We start from the raw sequence: 18,763 nt of genomic DNA on the forward strand, positions 1-18,763 counted from the left end.
TAAATAATAAAAGCTTGTTTCCACAACGTTTTCCAAGATTCGCAAAACATTAAATGTGTATTTTGTAGCTCAGTCTTAGTTTCACTTTTATTATGAGAATGCTAACCATGCAAGTAACTACCTGGTGAACTATTTTTTTACTTGACCTTTTTAATTAATAGTTTGTTCATTTTTGTCATACTGTATATCTTGGAATTTATCAAAAGCATTCATGTGGTACCGTAGATAAAATATGTAATAAAAAATTTCAAGACATTTTAACATTAGTGACATACTGTAGACTGCCTTAAACTGCTGTTAGCTGCTCCCATTCTTGGTCTTGCTTCTCGGTTGTTTGCAGACATACCCAGGATACTTAGTTATTTTTAGTATTTTTAATTTAAATGGCAAGTTACCAATTGGCTGGTTGGCGTATCTTCACGAGGGATGTCTTATGATAAAATGGAATTTTCACGGCCGAAACGTTTTCTCTCTTCTCTTTTCAGCACGGAATAAACCTGTTACGTGTTCTTTGTTTCAGTGTTGGTCATGATTCACCTGCAGGTGACCAAATGCTGCACTTGTAGATTTTAGATGATACTGGATTTAGCCTAATCTTCTCTGAAAGGTGACGTCCATGGTTCTGGGTAGGACTCTACTGGAAACTTGAAGAATGTAATGCTGGGGCAAGTGCATTTGGAGCTTGCTGAGAGATGACTGTAGTCACCTGAACGCTTCAAAACAATTGTTGGGCGATCCACTGAAACATCATCAGCCTACTGGGGTTTGATTACTGAAGTCAGGATGGTTTTAGTTTTGGACAATCTGTTGGAGATTAATTTATCATCCATTTGATAAATCAGCTAAACTCCAGTAGGAAACGTGTCTGGAATCAAAGAGAGAATGACCCCCAGAAATGTTGAAAATAGAGCTAGGATAATGACACCTCCTTGCGTGACATATTTCTGGGCATTAAAGAAAGCTGTAATGAATGGATCATTATTAAGGATTACTTCACACACCTCCCCCTGAAGCAGGTGAATTATGGAGGTAATCTTTCAGAATGCCTCATGACTTGAAGGGTCAAACAACTTTGTCAAAACAAAGAATGTGAAGTAGAAAAGGTTGGTTACTCTCGTGCAAACCTTGCCCCTGTGTTGTTTATGCTTCTGGAGGGCCCAAACTTGTTTGAGGATTCTGTTCACATATATTTACAAGATTTTTTTTTATGCAAGGCATGAATGTGCCTGGATGCATTGTTGTGGATCCAGCTTTTAATCACATATTACGACCCCTGTACCCGAATGTGCACATTGGTCTTGACGGGCCTCCACACTACCAGGAACTAACACTACCAGACTTTTCCTATGGGAACACTTCGAGTCTATGGGTTACAGCCCAAAAAAAACAAACAGTGTTGCAGCACTTAAGGAAAACACTTTGAATTCATGCGCTCAGATTAGTGTTTCCACCTTAAGAAGTGTTCAGAAACATTTGTACAAGACAAGTTTAATGGCAACCAGTTCAAATAATAAAATACTTCACTTATTAATTTTTAGCATGGGAACATCCAGAATTCTGATATACTCTAAAGCTAAACCAGGTACTGGGTATGTCATTTGCAGTTGGTTGAAGAATTAAACCTTTAGATTTTTCTGGGTAGCCTTATGGCTGTCAGTGGTTGCAGGGTACATTATACTACAATTATAGTTGTAGCAGAGACCTTTAGCAACAATATTCTCTCATTTTTTCTTATTTCTAGGAAAAATGTTAAGAATAGTAGAATCAACCAGCTGCATCCATACAGATGAAGGCTTGAGTTTACCGAGATGTTTTTTGTGTAGAGAGTATACTCCATCTCTGGATGATTATACATAGATTTTTTTTTGTGGACACCATTTCTATAATCTATGGGTGTGCTTTACAGTTCCTTTTTTCTGCAGTGAAATAGCATCCCATACTACGTTCACACTCCACGAAGCGGAAGATGATAGCTTTACTGAAAGACTGACATCTCTGAGTAACAATAACAAATACAGCAAATGAAACAAAGGCAAAGTATAAACTGAATGCCTCTTTTGTGTGCTCCTTAGAATCACATCACAATAAAGATTCATGATCTCTTTCTCCTTTACTGCTTTATTTGGAAATTCAAGTCTAAAAGGGGACTTTTGAAATGAAGTGATTATTGCAGTTGCTTACATAGTGAAATGGCTAACCACTCTGTGAGTCTGAATATAAACAGCGTGATCACTAACACCTGTGATGATGAACCCTGGGGCTTTTGAAACATGTCACAAGAGGTGAATTTGAATAATTTACAAACACGGACATCTAGAGAGCTATATCATGCCTATTGGCAGTGACAGATAAGTGTCATCTCTGCTCTGGTCTGCAGTGTCTCCATGTGGAGCAGAACTGATGCCAGACTATCTTCTAATGTCTCAGTAAAGTTATAACATGCTAAGCTACACAACTGCAGTTCTTGGTTATTTACATATTTACAAAGCCTTCAAATATGCAACCAAGCACAGAAGTGACACAGGACATCCAGACATGGAAACTTACTGTACATATAAGCGTTACACACTTTTCATTTGATAGCTGGTAGACCTTTAATAAACAAAGTTCGACTTGTTTTTGTACAAGGCACTAAAATTAAAGTTAATACTATATTTCAAAAATGCCAACAAGCAAATACAATTTTCTGAAAAATGTAACAGTTCGACAACAAGCAACATTTGTTTTACTTAAAATAAGGGATGTAGCAATATTATGTTGCCAATACAAAAACAGTCAATCCAAAAACTAACAGTCTTGATTACACTGAAAATGTTTTGCTTATCCTTGGTACAGAGAAATCCCCCCAAAATATCAATACTGTTTTAATAATAATAATTTTGTGGACAAAAGATGCATTTAACTGTAGTGTTCATCAGAAAAGCAATGCAGAAAATTTAGTTTGTATGCAAATTAAACTATTTAATAAATTGGTTTGAATGATATCCTGTATTGTACAATAAAGTGCTCACCTTTCTAATGCTATATTGGTTTAACACTAACAGTAATTTACAGTAATGAATAACTACTGTACATCATCCAAACATTATTTTGTTTGGATTAGCAATGTCCATTGCATTGTTACACATCATCACACACTACAAAGCTCTTTAATTTCATTAGTGTGCTGTCTGTGGAACGCTTTATTCAATGACTTTTTTTGATAATTGAACATTAGCATATTAAAGATTAATATGGTAGGCCATGCACAGGCTCTGAAGTAGTGTTTACATAAGGTATATAATCCTATTGTGTCAGTACATATAAAAAACATTTACTACATACACTCCCTTTTGACACTAAAATTAGTTAAAAATAAAATGAAGAGCCAACAAGCTATTTGGAGATTAGACATAATACGAATTGCAATATACTGATTTGAACGAGATTGTGATAATGGAATTCTTCAGTTCTTATGTGGTTTACTTGGTGGTTTTAAAAACTGAAAGCATTGTTATTTAGCAAAACTTTGCTGTGTTTGAAAAGCACAGCCAAATCTTCAATGCCCAAGGGTTCTAATAAGAGTCAGAAGTACACTTGAGAAAAACTGTCTACTAGAGCAATCAATGATTCTGGGAAGCTTTAACATGAATGTGACAATGCAGTTTGCAGCCTTGCATAGTACTTAATGGCCTGCATTGAAAAAGACTGACATTACAGCACCAGAAAACATTCTGATATTTGCAAAGCTTGCATTGTGGTCTTTGGGGCCCAGTTTGAATTAAGACAAGATCAAAAGGAAGCCCATACTTCAGACACATCAAGAGCTGGGCAGTAAACTAGAGGGTTTCATTTTTAATTATACTTATAACTCATTCAAATTACTTTAAAAAATGCACAAACACAAAAGGAATTGGATTTAATTGACCTCCACGGCTTAATGCATGTTACCTCTATGTAAAATGTAGTGTACAACTTGAAAAATGTGCTACAGAAAGCAGCAATTATGGCCATAGTTTCATCGCTGTGGAGGTGCACATTGTTCAAAGCAACACGCTTCTCCCACCAGGCGATCTGTTAAATTATTCGTCCCTCAGGACATCCAGTTAGCAAACCACAATTCCTCAGAAGAGGTGGAGTTCTGAGTTCACAGCTTTCTTTAAGTCCACGAGGATAAACGGATTCGAGCAGTTTCTTAGCTTTGTCTGTTGCTGTTGCGGCTGAACATGTCAGCCAGAAAAGGAAGAAAAAAGTTTAAAAGGTTCAGGGCCGGGAAGGATGCTGAAAATAAGAAATGTCATTTTCAGAGCATTCCTTCAAATTGTCTGTGAACTCGTCCCTCACAAAAGCTGTGTCCAGCAGAGGTCCAGTTTGGTATGAAGCAGGCAGTCCAATTCAGAACAGCAGTAATGTGTGCGGAGGACTTTGACCACTTTTTAACGTTCCACTTGAAGAAGCATACCCAGAACCGTACACCTGATCAACAATCAAAGCCTGAGAAGTGACACAACAAATGAAGCAATGTCCTTCTCTCCACTTGAAGAGTCTTCTCCCTTCAGCAGGTGTTGAGTTGAAGCGTTCACAGTGTTGGGTCCTACGAAGGGGAGCTCATTGATTTAACCACAAGGCCAGAATGAGGAAGACTCTGCCAGGAACAACTGACAGCAAGTCCAATGAAAAGATAAACACTCCCTGAGGAACCCAACATTGACATCTCAAAATCCATAAGATGTAGATCTTTTGGGTCTCAATACAGTCTGACAATGCAGATTTGTTAACAAGGAGTAGAACAGAAGGCCATTCTATTTTCAGACAATGCTACTGAATGTAAATTACTACATGAAAGCATTTGGACTCCAGAATAGGAATACAAAAAAAAACACATTTACATTACTAATGTGACTTTTAAATGTTTTGGAGCTAATCTGTGCGTATCATATATTAAAAGAGGCATACATTGTAAAAACAATCATACTGTAGAAGGTGAAAGAGCATCGGTACTGGAAATACACTGAAATATTACTTTGTCTATTTTGCCTCTGACAACTTTGAAAAAACAAAATCCATTCTAGCAAACTAACCTGTTTAAAGACAATTACATTGTAATGACCTTTCTCTGTGTGTCAAAATGTCAATGACCTAGTAATAGGTTGCTGTTTAATACTTTTTGAGACTTTGAGAAGAAAACGTGATCTAACTGAAATGTTTAAAAAGCACTAATTCTCTTTGGTAATAGTGAAAGGTGATCACTGTTTGAAATAATACCATAATAATTAAATTTTTACTGAAAGCAGGGCATGATTTATCTAGTGATATGAAGGATGTCTGTTTCAGGCTGTAAATTTTGAATCATTAGAGATTGCTGTACTTCATCATGTTTCAGACTTTGAACTCTCACAGAAGCTCCAGCAGGATGGTAAACAAATTCTCTATTCTTGCGCTGAAATGTGTTTGAAATTATAGTGGATCTCACCAGGTTTGATCAAGGTGGTTTCTTCAACTGGTGGACTTTTCTAGCCTAAACACTGGCAGGAATGAAGCCTTGAAATAAAAATTGAATTAAAAAATAACACTTTCTAATACTTTACAGCGATTTAAAATATGGAAAGATTACAGAAAAGCTGCCAGCCTGTTAAAAAACCAAAGATTTAAGACCATTTTTCTCAGGGTTAGTTTTTGTATTTTAAGGCAGCGATGAACTTCTTTTCCACATTGCATCATAGTGTTATCAAGGTAAGTAGCTACTCTGTGGCTGTGACTTAGTGCAGTCTTAGTTACTCTTTGGTATTAACGAAGATGCTTTTAGCAACACAAATACATGTGAGGGATCTGCAGTTTTTCGTTGGACTTTTCTCTATTTTTCCCCCTTCTCCTTTCAAAATGTTTGCCAGGTTAAATCACAATGCTGTCATCTGAACGTTTCACATGCTGGCCAGTCATGTCAGTAACAATCCTCTTATGTTTCCCAATACGCAGTACACACTTTTGCAGCAGGTAAGTCTCCTATGTAAGGGCCTTTATGAATCACCAAAGGATTTCCATCCATAGTACTGAACTATCTCAATTAGAACAACAAAAAACAGTTATTCCTGCCCCTGTGGTGTGGTCATTTCTTAGTCCTTGTGTGGCCAGTTGGTCAGTACTCGAGGTGTGGGGCGAGGCTGGGCACTACCGTTTCATGGAGAGGAAGTTGTGAAACCAGGTGCTGAACTGCGGCTCCTGGCTGTCCTCGGGGCCCTGGTCGGGCAGCAGGAACTGGGTAGAGTTGATGGAGGTGGGGCTGCCCAGCGAGCTGTTGAGGCTGGCAGGCCCCGGAGACTCCACGGTCCAGTCTTTGGGGTTGGCCTGCGGCTGGTAGCCCGCCGGGTCGCAGATGAGCGGCATGGCGAGCGGCGGGCCGAGCTCCTCGGGATCTGGGCCCCGGGTCATCTGGGGCTGGTAGCCGGAGCTGGCGGACGCGGAGGAGGAGGGCTGGATGTTCGTGTAGGTCACCTCCGTGCTGTTGGACTCCAGGGAGCTGGTGCCCGCGCCGCCGTTGTAGACCTGCCCGTAGTAGTTGAGAATAGTCTGGCTGCTGCAGCCCGTGTCGTTGTCATCCACCACGGGCTCCTCGGTGTCGCTCTCCTTCTGTTCCACCAGCACGTCTCCGACGACGCACACGTGGCTGGTGTCACAGGCATCCACGTTCATGGGCGGGTTCACGAAACTTCCCTGAAATACACCGACACCATTGAAAAGCCAAACTCGCCGAAAAAGCCCAAAGAAGTAAAATCGTATGATATTATTAACGATTACACTACGATCTCATGATTATTAGAATTAATTGCACTTATATAGAGCACTTTTCATCCCAAAGGACGTTCAAGCTGTTTACATACAGGAGCCAGACTGTACAGTTTTAACCAGAACACTGGTTTTACACCTCTACTCTTGCAAACAGGGTCGTGGGCCCCTAAGTGACCAAAGAGCAAAGAAATGGGATTAACACCTTATCCAAAGGACACTTTCAAAGAGTACATCCTACAGTGCAGTGATGCCCAACATGTTAGTTCCAGGACTAGTTGACTGGAGTTTGCAATCTGGACCTTCTGAGCATTCACAGACAGAACTGTACTTGGTGACCTGGTGAAAGTCTATGCTCTCAATTGACATCAAACTCTGAGGCAATGGATCAATAAGCTCTTAATTTCTAACAGGGGCTTCACAATCTTCTAAATTAGAAAAAAATGTGAATTGTCCAGTCTGAAGTCATTCTAAGTAATGTGCTGTATACTATAGAAGATTTGCCACTCATCCAGATATCAGAAATTTTTGACTGATTTATCGATTCCATAATATCTAACAATATTATGTTAGGGCAAAAACATATTTTTGTATTATGTGTATTACATGGCACTGTCAGCCTGAAACCCCAAGACACTGCTGCCACCTACTGTTCATCTGGTTTATAAGACAAAACAGCAGTGCTCCAGAAAAAGAAGATTTTCACACTAACAATCTAACATGCATATGCATTTTTATTGCATAAGTTATGTGATCTCAATGCTGTAATAAAACATAAGCAAAAGTCTTTAAAAGCAAACTTCTCAAAGAAATTAAAACAGTCTAGCTCAGGTGAAACTATAAACCTAAGAAGGCAGATTCATAGAGCTAGCTGTTAGCTCTGGCACTGAAGCAGCAGGAATGAGCTGGGCTAGCTCTGTAACAGACCATAACACAGAGAACCCAACAGTGACAAAGATATATAAATATAAGAAGTTACCTCTCCAGGAATCCACTGTTCACCCCTGATCTCAGGTTTGGGGATGTCAGGATAGAATGTCTGCATCACCCTAGAACAGAGAAAGAAGCCATGAGTGCCTTTTCAAAACATCAAAGCATTGGTCACCTTGTTTGACAAACCAACAGTGAATCATGAACCAGATGATGCACAAGTAGCAACGTGGAAGTGCAACACTGTTGAAGCCGATTTCCTGGCCTTTCAAGTAACAACTGGATGAGACGCTTGATCAAACTAACTGGAAGGGGAAAATAGCCTCCTCTCATTTGTAACCTTTCCTGTACACTACGCACACAGAAGAAGTAAAGGGGTACAGCGCTGTGAAACTAGTGTTAACTTGTTTTTTCACATCACGCATCACAAAAATGTTGGTATACCTCGAACTTCTACCATTGACGGATTTTTCATGAAGATGGCTAAAAATTTTTTTTAAATACCAAAGACATCATAAAAAATGCAAAGACCCCACATTAAGGATATGTAGATTTATTTGACAGATGCTTAAGGCTTTAAGTGGAGGCTGGTGCTCAGCAAATGGAATGTTAAAAATGCCTCACACTCTGCTGCCTGGCTAAGAGACTGGAGTAATGCTGTTGTCAACACACTTCACGTGTCTGGCATTCATCCTTTTGCACGAGTATCATGATCAGAGCCTGATGCTCCCTTCAGAACAGCTGATTTGTCTAATTTGTCCCAAAATGATTCTTCAACAATTGCCTGTATCCTGCGCTGCATGGTGCACATGCACAAAAACACCATGTCATCTTCCGCTCCACTCTGCTGTGCACATGTGAATTTAAACTTAAAATGAGCACAGCACCCATCAAAACCATGCTCTGCAGTTGGGCCAGCAAGTGTGTAAAACAAACAAAAATAAACATCATACCAGTTCCTTTTTTTGTAGCAGACGACAGTGAGGATAATGGAGGAGACGGCCATTACCCCCAGAGAGATGAGGATGATGGCAATTAATCCGTCAGCTGAAAGACAAGGAGAGAAAGTTGGATGTTTGCTAACTTCGGCTGCTGACAGACCGCACACGCAGAGGAACCAATCCAGGAATTCTGTGTGGTGAAGCCTGCAGCCTGTCTTGCGAGTTGGCATCAGTCACGTGATGCAGAGCTGCTGAAATCCTGTATGTCTTTTGTGCAGTTCGCATGCAGAAGGGACTCCCAAGACACAAGATCTTCAGAGATTTTTACAGCACAGAAACTCATTCCAGGTCTCTGAACATGACTTAAATGAAACTTATAAATGTTAAATGTGCTGGTCTTTCAGAGTAGGTAAGAAAAGGAAAAATATTCCCTCTCCACTGAATGCTGCTTTGAAATGGAGTGGAAAGAAGCACTGAACAAAAGCTCTGACAGCTGTCCTAAAAAGAATACTTTCTGCTCCAAAGCAAGAAACAAGAACGCAGGAAAAGGGGAGGAGGAGAGGGTAGGCGTAAGTGCTTTCTGATTAACTGATTTTTGCAGGAAGTGAGTATTTGTAAAACCATCTCAAGCTGACAATGAGAGTTTCTCCCGGTTTCACAAAAGGAGTGAAATGACTTACTTGGGCCAGGCATGAATACAGAAACGGTGGCTCCTCCGTCATCCTCCCCTGCAGCTGTATAGGCCTTTACTGTGAAGTTGTATACAGAACTGTGCAGTCTTTTCAACACATAGCTTCTTGCATCTGGATTGGTGATATTTGCTAATGTCCAACAAAGAGAAAGAGGCTCTTAACCAAAAACAACATTTGTTACAGGCACTTTAATGATTTTTTTTTCATTTTGTAAGACCTTTGATTAAATTGTTTACAGTTTGTTCAAATGCTAAGAAGACAACAATGAAATGAAGTTATGCAACTCCCAAACTTTCACTCATTCTTCATATTTCCTGCTGCATTAAAAGCATTCTTTTAAAATAAGATCGCATTCTTGATGGGGATTTTTAATAAATGTCTTTATGCAGATTGTATAGTATCTCTTCTGTATGGTCAATGGTACTTCACACCGACGACCTGCTCCTGTACAGTGGAGGAGAACTTCCTTGTCTGAGCACACAAGCATTGAATTATCCTGCAGTGTGGCTTTGTGTTTCATGCAGTCTGACACAGACGCTTGTAAAGATGGATAATTCAATATTTATGCCAAAGATGTGAGCAAGTAATGTAAAAAAAACTGGGTGATTTCACTGTGTATCTGGGCAGTCTTTTATTGTCTCTCACTGTCTAAGCCCCTGCTATAGAAGGGCGCTATAAAAATGTCTCAATTATATAAGGTTTAGTCACCGGCTATAATGGAGCGTCCTGTCTTGTTCGAAGCATAAATGATGAATCCTTTGATGAATCCGTGTTTTTTCTCCAGAGGAATGTCCTCCCACTGCAGCAGCACCTCATTTGCAGAGCGTGGTTCTGCCTTCAGATTCTTCACAGGCTCCGATGGAACTTTGAAAACAAAAACAAAATGAGTGCAGTCAGGCCAACATTGTATCATGACAGCTGACACTCTTACACTGCTTGTAAAAGTCATTGTACCGCTGTTTCATGAGGTTATTCCCTCCCACTGAGTGGAGATTACCTGGCAAGCATTTAACCCTTTCAACACCCAGCTGAAAGTCCCTTTGAATTTATTATTTTGTTCCTAAAAGCCTGGAAATTCTGGCTGACAAATTATTTATGACCTGAGTATGTCTCACTACTACAGCTTGTTCACACAATGGGAATCTAGCCCAGACAGTATGGAGGTAAATATCGTTACTACATCTGTACTAACTGCTGCAGGCTTTTTAAAACACATTTATCACAATAAATCCAAAATAACAAATGACAATATGAGGAGACAAGCAGTAGCTAGTGCCTACGTTTAGCTCTAAAGGAATATTTGCTCTGCTCTGTAATGTACCTGTAACGATCTCTGTGACATCTGCAGCCTGTCTTATTAGCCTCTGTAGTTTTAGCACATCCTCTTTTAATTATGTGCTTTGGAAAACTCCAGTAATGGAAAACTCTAGGGACACCCAAATGGTTAGAATCTTATCTGTATTAATGAATTGGCTGTGATCCTTGTTACTGGACTCATACACAGTATAACCTGTAGAAGGCCTTTGTTTAGAAGCATCTACTCTGGAGTGCAGACCCCTTAGATGCAAACCATTTTTTTATGATAAGCACAACACATCACAATACCACTAAAAGCACTGATCGTCAAGCTTCAGCGACACAGAATGATGTCAATTCTTGCTATGCTGATGTTAGTGCCCTTTTTCAGTTGTTTTCTCAACAATAGTGCCATGTTACAGTTCTCTGTCAGTCTACGAAATTGTCTCAACCTTTTCCATTCCGAATCCTGTACCCCTCCCCTTGGAAATATATTTCCATTTATATTTTCCTGCAGCTGTCATTTCATTTGAGCAACATCTCCCTGTTAAACAATAGAAAGAACAGCTGAGGATGTGGTTCTTCATACGAATCAGTGTGCAAAAAAGGAAAAGGACCTTTAAAGACCAGAAGACCTTCATTTGAAAAAACCCTTTGATGAGGCAGCAGAGAGCTTGTTCAGCTCTCTTACAGTGGGTCTCTCAGTTCTCACCTAGTTCCTGTCCATATCCAATCTTCCTCTCTAGTAGGTAGGGCCTGTTCTTTGTACAGCCATAGATGGAGAAGCTGTACTGCACGCCAGGTTTAAAGTCCTCTGTAGACACACAGGAATATGTGTCAGGGTGAGTGAAAGTTTTAAGTATCTTTCCAATGTGAATATACAGAATTAATCTAATAATAAATTAATTAATTCAGCTGCTGCTGTTGTTTCAAATACAGCAACTGGGATTTACCTGACTTTATTACTGCATTGGTGCTTCCTAGAGGAACCTTCACCCAGTCCAAACTGCAGTTCTGTAACCTGTGAGTAGGGCACCAATCCACAATGTACCCACAGTCAACGCTGGCATTGGGAGACCAGCTCAGGTGAAAACCCCCATTCGCAGCACAAACCACAGACGGAACAGAATTGTTAGCTGAAAAAAAAAACAGGAAAGAAAGGGCATTAAATCCAGATATCAGTTAAACCTAGATGATGCCTGCCGTTTCAATCATCTGCTTCTACAGAAAGTCAAAGAAATAATTCATCAAAATTGTTCATATAAAATACAAGGAATAAGTTAAGCAGTGAATCACTGTCCTCCATGAGTACTGCCTGACACAAATTATAAGGAATATCAGTGATAAGACAGTAACTGAAACAATAGATTTATTTTTAATTGCACGTCTCTTCAAATTTTAAGGAAGCAGGGAGACTAACCGACTAACCTTGGAAAACTAACAGACAGCACTGGGGCACTGCCTTAGCTTCAGAATGAGAGTGTCTGAGGGGCCTTTCCTACCTAACAGCAGCTCAGGGACTATGAGGATAGAAGGAGGAGAAGATCCTGCAGAGTTGCTGGCGCGGACAGATATGACGTAGTCACGGTTGCTGAGGTTCAGCTCTGCACTGGTGTCACTGGGGGGCAAAGTGAAGCTCTGTTCACTGCCATCAGTGAGACTCTTCCAGGTCACTTCGTATTGACGAATTTTTCCATTGCTTTCCCTTTTGGACAGGGGCTATAAACACCAAAGACAAAGTACATAAAGCAATGATTGGAATTTGCTGTGCTCTTCGAATCTTTGTTCTATTGCGGATGTGAAGCTTGCACACGCACCATAGTAACCATGGTGTACGCACAGGAAAAACAGCAACAGATGGCTAGGAGTGTTTTTAAGCTTAACTTTGACAAAAACAGTGTCATTAGTCAATTCTGAGAAGCCAGCCTTCATTTTCAATTGATTCTTGTGGCAAGGTAAAGCTACAGGGAGCCTGCTATAAATCACAAGCTTTTGATGAAGGCCTAGAGATGAAGATCATTGCAACAGCAGTGGCCAACCTGTCGAACTCATCATACACAAGTATAAAATTATGTAATGGCATTCCTTTCTGATGATTAAATCTCCCAAGCAAGCAAATAAATTGTTTACCTTCCATGCAATGACAACTTTTTGGCCATCTTCCTCCTTGATAATATTTCTCCAAATGTCAAGGGCTTTTACTGGGCCTTGGAAGTGAAACAAAATAGGGAAAAGCTTAACAAACAAAACACATGTATTGTTTTTTCAGAAAATGCAGAATGTTTATAGTGCTGAACAAAGCAGTGCAGATTTTTGCTGTCTAAAAAACATTAGACATCCTCGTTACTGCTTCCACTTGCTAATGAAAACACATGCTGCAACAATGTGATCAGAACAACGTTCTGAATAGCAGGCTCTTTTTTAACAAGCCCAAAATGATCAACGGTTCAAATTTACCCTCATCTTTGTGGATTGCGTGCAAACACATATTCCAGTCTTTCTACACTGTAAAGAAGTATGATTCCACCACTAGGACAGGATTCAATATGGTTCATAAAGCTTTAGCAGTTAAGAGAAGTACTGCAGAGCAAGGGAAGGTGAAAGAGCTCATATCACAACTATTAAAGCAAGTGAGAGCTTAAATTTCTCAATGAACATCTTGTACTGTACACCTTAAAATACTTTTTGCTACTAGTCATACTTACTTTCCTCTAGAGTCTGAAATTGTTTAATATGGCTCCAATCACCCCATTTCCAGAAATCTTCAGCAACTCCACAGCGAACGCGGACAGAGTATTTCTCACCCGGAAGCAAATGGCTCATTTCTAGATTCCAGCTTGATTTTTTATCCAGTGTGTAGTTCCGCTAATAATAATGTTAAAAAAACACATTAGATAAGATAGATAAATATCTACATCAATACATCTGTATTAGATCTAGAATCATGGTCATACTGAAAAATTAATCCTTTTCATTAAAACAAGATCCAGAAGAAAAGAAATGCTATTACAGTCTTCACTTGTCCTTTTCCTTGGCTAGTGCTTTTTACTCATCATAGGGGTTCTCTGAACCCAAAAGATGAGGTACACCCTCAAAACACCACGTCTTTCCCCATGTTCCATTAGGTTCTTCTAAGCTCTTCTCTGACCTAAATGCTGTAGTACAGATCCAAACATCATTTGGATTTAACAGACAATAATAAATTAATTCACCCGTTTGTCATTTCCGTTTGTTCGTGGTTTCATTGCATACATGATTTATTTTACCTTAGTCTGTGAAGATTTGATTTCAGCAGCTATCCAACAAGCGGCATCCATTAAAGATTTGTGGGAAACAATGTTACCAAAAAAAAGACGCTGACATGCAAACTTTCCATCTCAGTTATTTGCTTGAATTTCGTTAGCTCCACAAATTCAGTTTTCCTGAACAGTTGTCAGGCTTTGCATGACTGTTTCCATCGCCTTCCTCTGTTTTGGTCTTTCTGTGACAAGAGTGCTAGGGAATATTTTCTAGTGAACATGCTTGTTAACCAGAAATGTTCTGTAACACTAGCTAACAACTTTAAAGATGCGGTGCTGCATAAGTTTGTGTACAGAGGCCATGGATCTAGCAAACTGAATTTCATGATTAGAAGTAACAATGTTAACAAAGAGTAGAGGTGAATTTAATCCTGAAAAGCAAAGCAGATAGAGCAGTTGAGTCTTCCTCAGGAGTAAACAGGAGTGGAGATTATATAAAGTTTACTAGACAATGTGAATAGTGCAAGGTTCTCACACAAAGACACCTAAATAAAGTTGTATGTTATCAACAGGACAGTTACTCACCACCTCTGCATGATCCTGGCTGTACATCTCCACCTGGCACACAAAGCTCAGCCTGTCGTAGTTCTTTGGCCAGTCCCAGACCAGCCTGGCACTTCTGGAGTAGACAGACTTGACTTCCAAATAGCGAGGATTGTGTGGATACACTGAACAGAAGACCATTATACACTTGTAAACCTCTGAAGCACTCCGTTTACCTCAATATACATACTAGCATCACAAAGGAATATTTAAACAAACCCTGTAAATGTCTCTACAAAATGATTTCTTTCAACTGCCTACAAACATTTCAGTTCATGTTATTACTGCCTTCAGTCTGAGAGCAAGATTAAATGAATCTGAATCTAACCTGGAATATAAAATCATAATGGCCTTTAGAAGGAATAAAGATCAAGGCAATTCTAATGAGAGATGTCTCACATCCTTGCAGGCATAAGGGACATTTTTCACTTTCAAACCTTGAGGAACTGCATAATATGACTTGCCAAGCAAAATATGATATAACATGTTCATGTTTCTGGAGTTTAGAGAAGTGACAAGTGAAAATTGCAGAATGTTTAATACCAGCACAGCATTCACGTAAACCCATTCAGAGTAATCAACAATTTACATTTCTACACAGCAGCATAAGCAGGAAGCTCTGGGGTCTTGGATTCAGCTTTGGGCATGGGAGCCAGAATGCATGTTCCCTGGAATTTAGAATAACTCTGAATATTCCAGCTTTCTTCAACCTACTTGCAGTTTAACTGGCTAAGATAACACTATCCATTCCCATCCCTCCTCATGAATCCACCTCGAAAACGATTTTTGATGTCTCTGTGCCCAATGCTTTGATACAAGTATGGGTTTTTAGGATACTACGATTATGCCCCTATTTTTCATCTAGAAAGAATTAAGTTGTTAACGCAACAGCATGTAGCCATGTAGCAGGAAAGCAATCCACTATATCAAGGAAGAGTGCTTAATGTAGAACTTTCATCTATTCATATTAGAGGCCCTAATCCAGCAATTATGTCCAGGTTTTGCAACTTGCAGAAGCTTTTTGTGCTTCTGCAACTATGTGGCATAAATATCAGCCTCCTGCTTGAGCTTCTGAGTTAGGCCCTGCACGTCACACGAAGCCACCCTTGCCCAATGCAGCCGCATTTGAGTCTGCTGTCTTGCTGCGCTTGGCACAGTGCTGCACACAAGAGACCTCAGTGTCAGGCCTGCTCATTCCCAGATAGAGGGGACCTGCGGCTGCACAGGCTTACCTCTGTGGTGCAGGTCCAGAGAGTCTGAGAGCTCCACTGCTCCCAGGGGGTTCACGGCCCTCAGAGTGAAGACGTACTGCTGCTGGCCAGGGCTCACAACATGTTTGCAACAGTACTTTTGTCCATGAATAACATTGGCCTCAGAGCAGTTGCCTTCCCCAGAAAGCCTAAGAGGTAGAAGAAAAGAGAAAAAAACACACAAAAAACAGTTTAAAAACAATATCCCAGGGAAGTTGGGGACCTTCAAATAACGGTGGTAGGAACCTTGGCACCACCATTGCAACTAATGTTTTCCAGCTAATCTATAATGATTCCAATGCTCTTAAGCAGTAGGGTCTTTTAATTAATTAAGGGGTTGATTCAGCGCATACACCACTGACTAGGTGCCATTACGCATGTCTGAAATGGGAATTACTTACTGCTGTTGTAGCATACAATACAATCATATCATATCACAAACAAAATACAACCATACAGGCATCTCGTTTTGGGCCACACAAATTCCAAACAGCCCAAATAATTCACAATCAAGTTGCCAAACCCCATGTCTGTGAAAGGAAGAATGCAGCCACTGGATTGTGAGAACGTGCATAAAAGCAGGCAAAGAGCCATGAAATTTTCCCACAAGGCTGGCAGTGAAGGAGCTATAAATATCACAGGGTATTACACCCTTTCCTTCCTGCATCTCCCACTCTGCAGCTGGGTTACATTTTCTTCTCCTCAAAGCCTGTTTTTTTATTACTATTGACAATCATAATTCAAAATACGGAGAGGCTGTGTTTTTCTTCCATGTAACCTGAGATTGGTTTACAGTACATGATTCATGAATAACTTTGCTATGAGTCCGAAGGAAAACTGCTGCATCGCAAAGCACGTCCGCTGTGGGCAAGTTGGACTACTGTATTGGTCTGCCTGCACTTACTGCATTATGGCACCAAGATGTAAATCCTGTTACCGAACTATGACATTCTCAAGGGACTTTACACAGTGACCTGGTTTGGAAGCTTCAAAGGGTTTAATTTGGCACCATTAAACCTCTTAAAAAATAAGGGCACTTGGTCAATAGATCTAGATCGCTTGCTGTTAAGTACACGCTCCTGACAAGTCCACTCATCTGGCAACAATACTGGATCACGCCGAGATACTTTAAATGTTATCACAGCAAATGAGGACCATGTCAAGTAGCTCTTCTATTTAAATGAAGGGCTTCTGCAGAATAGAGTGACGAGGAAACTGTCTAAGCACAGTGATTTATTATTAATTACAGCTATTCGATCTGCATCCACAGGTCCCATCTTTTGCTCATCTTCACCTGGCAACATGTTATCACCTGTGCTGTGGCATTTGATGTCACTGTCATCGTCTGTGACATATGTTGTTGCTTAAGACCTGTGCTACAGTATACCCTTTAATCTACTGAACAGCTAGAAAGTGCTGTACCATATAGACACTTTTAAACAGGTACATCTGACCTGAATATGTTCCCATATGGTACAACCGCATTCATTTGCAATCAAAGACAAAGGTAATAGGTAATTATATTATTAATAAGTTTTGGTTAAATACTTCACAAACACTAGAAGATATGCAATAAGGTACAATATTATCTCAGCCTTTTTGGCGCTGAAACGGCAGTTATGAGCATAAAACAGTACAAAACAGTATGTTATGATGCGATATACTGTACATTATCTATTCACTCATTTGGGAAAACATGGGATACTCAGAGCTAAGTTCTGTCAGGAAAGGAGCATTTACATTTACAAATCTGGTGTTGTTGCTTTTGACCTGCCTGTCCTGTCAGTACTGTGAACCAGAGTCTACTCTTAGAAAGCACCTTTCAGTCAGGCTGTAGATAGTCCTGCGTGGCCCATATAGGTATGTGGAGTTGCCCGTGTTCCAGTAACATTCGACGGATGCCAAGTCTCGAGTCTCACACACAAGGTCACTGTCCCGAGGGGCATCTGGGAAAACAACAAAGTCGTAAAGGGGGAGAATAACAGTCCCCAATTAATCACTTGAAAAAAACTGCAAAAGAAATCCTGCTCGCTTTTACTTCCTTTTCTGATGCATATACCAGATAATCCAAATCCAGTAAAACGTCTGATAAAGGAACACAGATAAACAGATTAGACTGTAAAAGATCAGATTGATCAGATATTGATTAACATTAGAGATGATTTTCTAAATCCTACATGGCAAACCAGAAACTACAGTTTCTGTAGATCCCTATCATTGAGTTTAATACCAAGAAGGAAATGTAGGCTTTTAGCAAAATACACAGCTTCGGGAAGGTTCTCGCAAAAAGATGTGACATGATTTTAAAACTGAAAAAAAATACTGATGACTACAGAGAACGAGTTACTTACAGCCAACAAACACAACGGTCCCCCCAATGGAAGATGGGCTAATGCAAATCACATTATCTCCGCTGCTAATGGATGGAAGAGGTAGCTTCTTCTGTGCTGCCAGAGTCCTGTTGCTTAGGTATGTGGTACCTAACTTCCCCTGAAAGCTTAAATCCGTGACATTGTCCTTCTTCCCAGCCACACAGCAAAATGTCAAGTTTGTGCCAACAGCCACCACTCTGTCAATGGGAAACACTGCAGTTTCATCGACATCTTTTGTATCACTCCCTGGACAATGAGAAGAATGACAACACATGTTATGATGTTAAGAAAAAATTAATCATAATCTTATATAATAAAAAATATAAACAAGAACAAAGAAAAGACTACAAACTCGGGGAGGCTAATTGGCCAAATGAGCTAATCTTTCGTAGTTAGTAATTAAAAAAATATCATACAGCTGTGTCTTTTATAGGAGCATAAAGTCACAAACTTCCTGATTCACAGAGAATTTCTTCCCACAAGCTGTCTGATTACTGAACTCTACCCCTATCACGGGATCACCCCAATGTTTTTTTTTAAGTTATATGTTGTTTAACATTGTTGTTGCTGCTGTTCGGTGTTTATGTTTTTGGCGATGGTCTTTTTATCAGGGCAGAAATGCAAATAAGCATTTCACTGCACTTCGCATATGACAATAAACTGACCTGAACTCTTGAA

At 39.9% G+C, this 18,763-nt stretch overlaps 1 protein-coding gene across 2 annotated transcripts in view; it reads right to left on the reverse strand.

Moving 5' to 3' along the window:
* Window positions 1–1,956: 1,956 nt before the first annotated feature.
* Window positions 1,957–18,763, reverse strand: part of lifra (LIF receptor subunit alpha a) — a 40,114-nt gene continuing 23,307 nt past the window's right edge. For both annotated transcript variants that reach the window (XM_015340366.2, XM_015340368.2), the window contains exons 5-18: window positions 18,065–18,331; window positions 17,533–17,659; window positions 15,696–15,862; window positions 14,446–14,588; window positions 13,327–13,486; window positions 12,752–12,828; window positions 12,124–12,340; window positions 11,575–11,757; window positions 11,334–11,435; window positions 10,034–10,189; window positions 9,314–9,454; window positions 8,646–8,739; window positions 7,742–7,811; window positions 1,957–6,690 (exon numbers count right to left, since the gene is read on the reverse strand). In XM_015340366.2, the coding sequence (XP_015195852.2) occupies window positions 6,148–6,690; window positions 7,742–7,811; window positions 8,646–8,739; window positions 9,314–9,454; window positions 10,034–10,189; window positions 11,334–11,435; window positions 11,575–11,757; window positions 12,124–12,340; window positions 12,752–12,828; window positions 13,327–13,486; window positions 14,446–14,588; window positions 15,696–15,862; window positions 17,533–17,659; window positions 18,065–18,331 (2,447 nt within the window). In that variant the 3' untranslated portion in view covers window positions 1,957–6,147. The remainder of the gene's footprint in view (window positions 6,691–7,741; window positions 7,812–8,645; window positions 8,740–9,313; window positions 9,455–10,033; window positions 10,190–11,333; window positions 11,436–11,574; window positions 11,758–12,123; window positions 12,341–12,751; window positions 12,829–13,326; window positions 13,487–14,445; window positions 14,589–15,695; window positions 15,863–17,532; window positions 17,660–18,064; window positions 18,332–18,763) is intronic.

The sequence above is a fragment of the Lepisosteus oculatus genome, chromosome 3 (assembly GCF_040954835.1).
Source record: "Lepisosteus oculatus isolate fLepOcu1 chromosome 3, fLepOcu1.hap2, whole genome shotgun sequence".
NCBI lineage: Eukaryota > Metazoa > Chordata > Actinopteri > Semionotiformes > Lepisosteidae > Lepisosteus > Lepisosteus oculatus.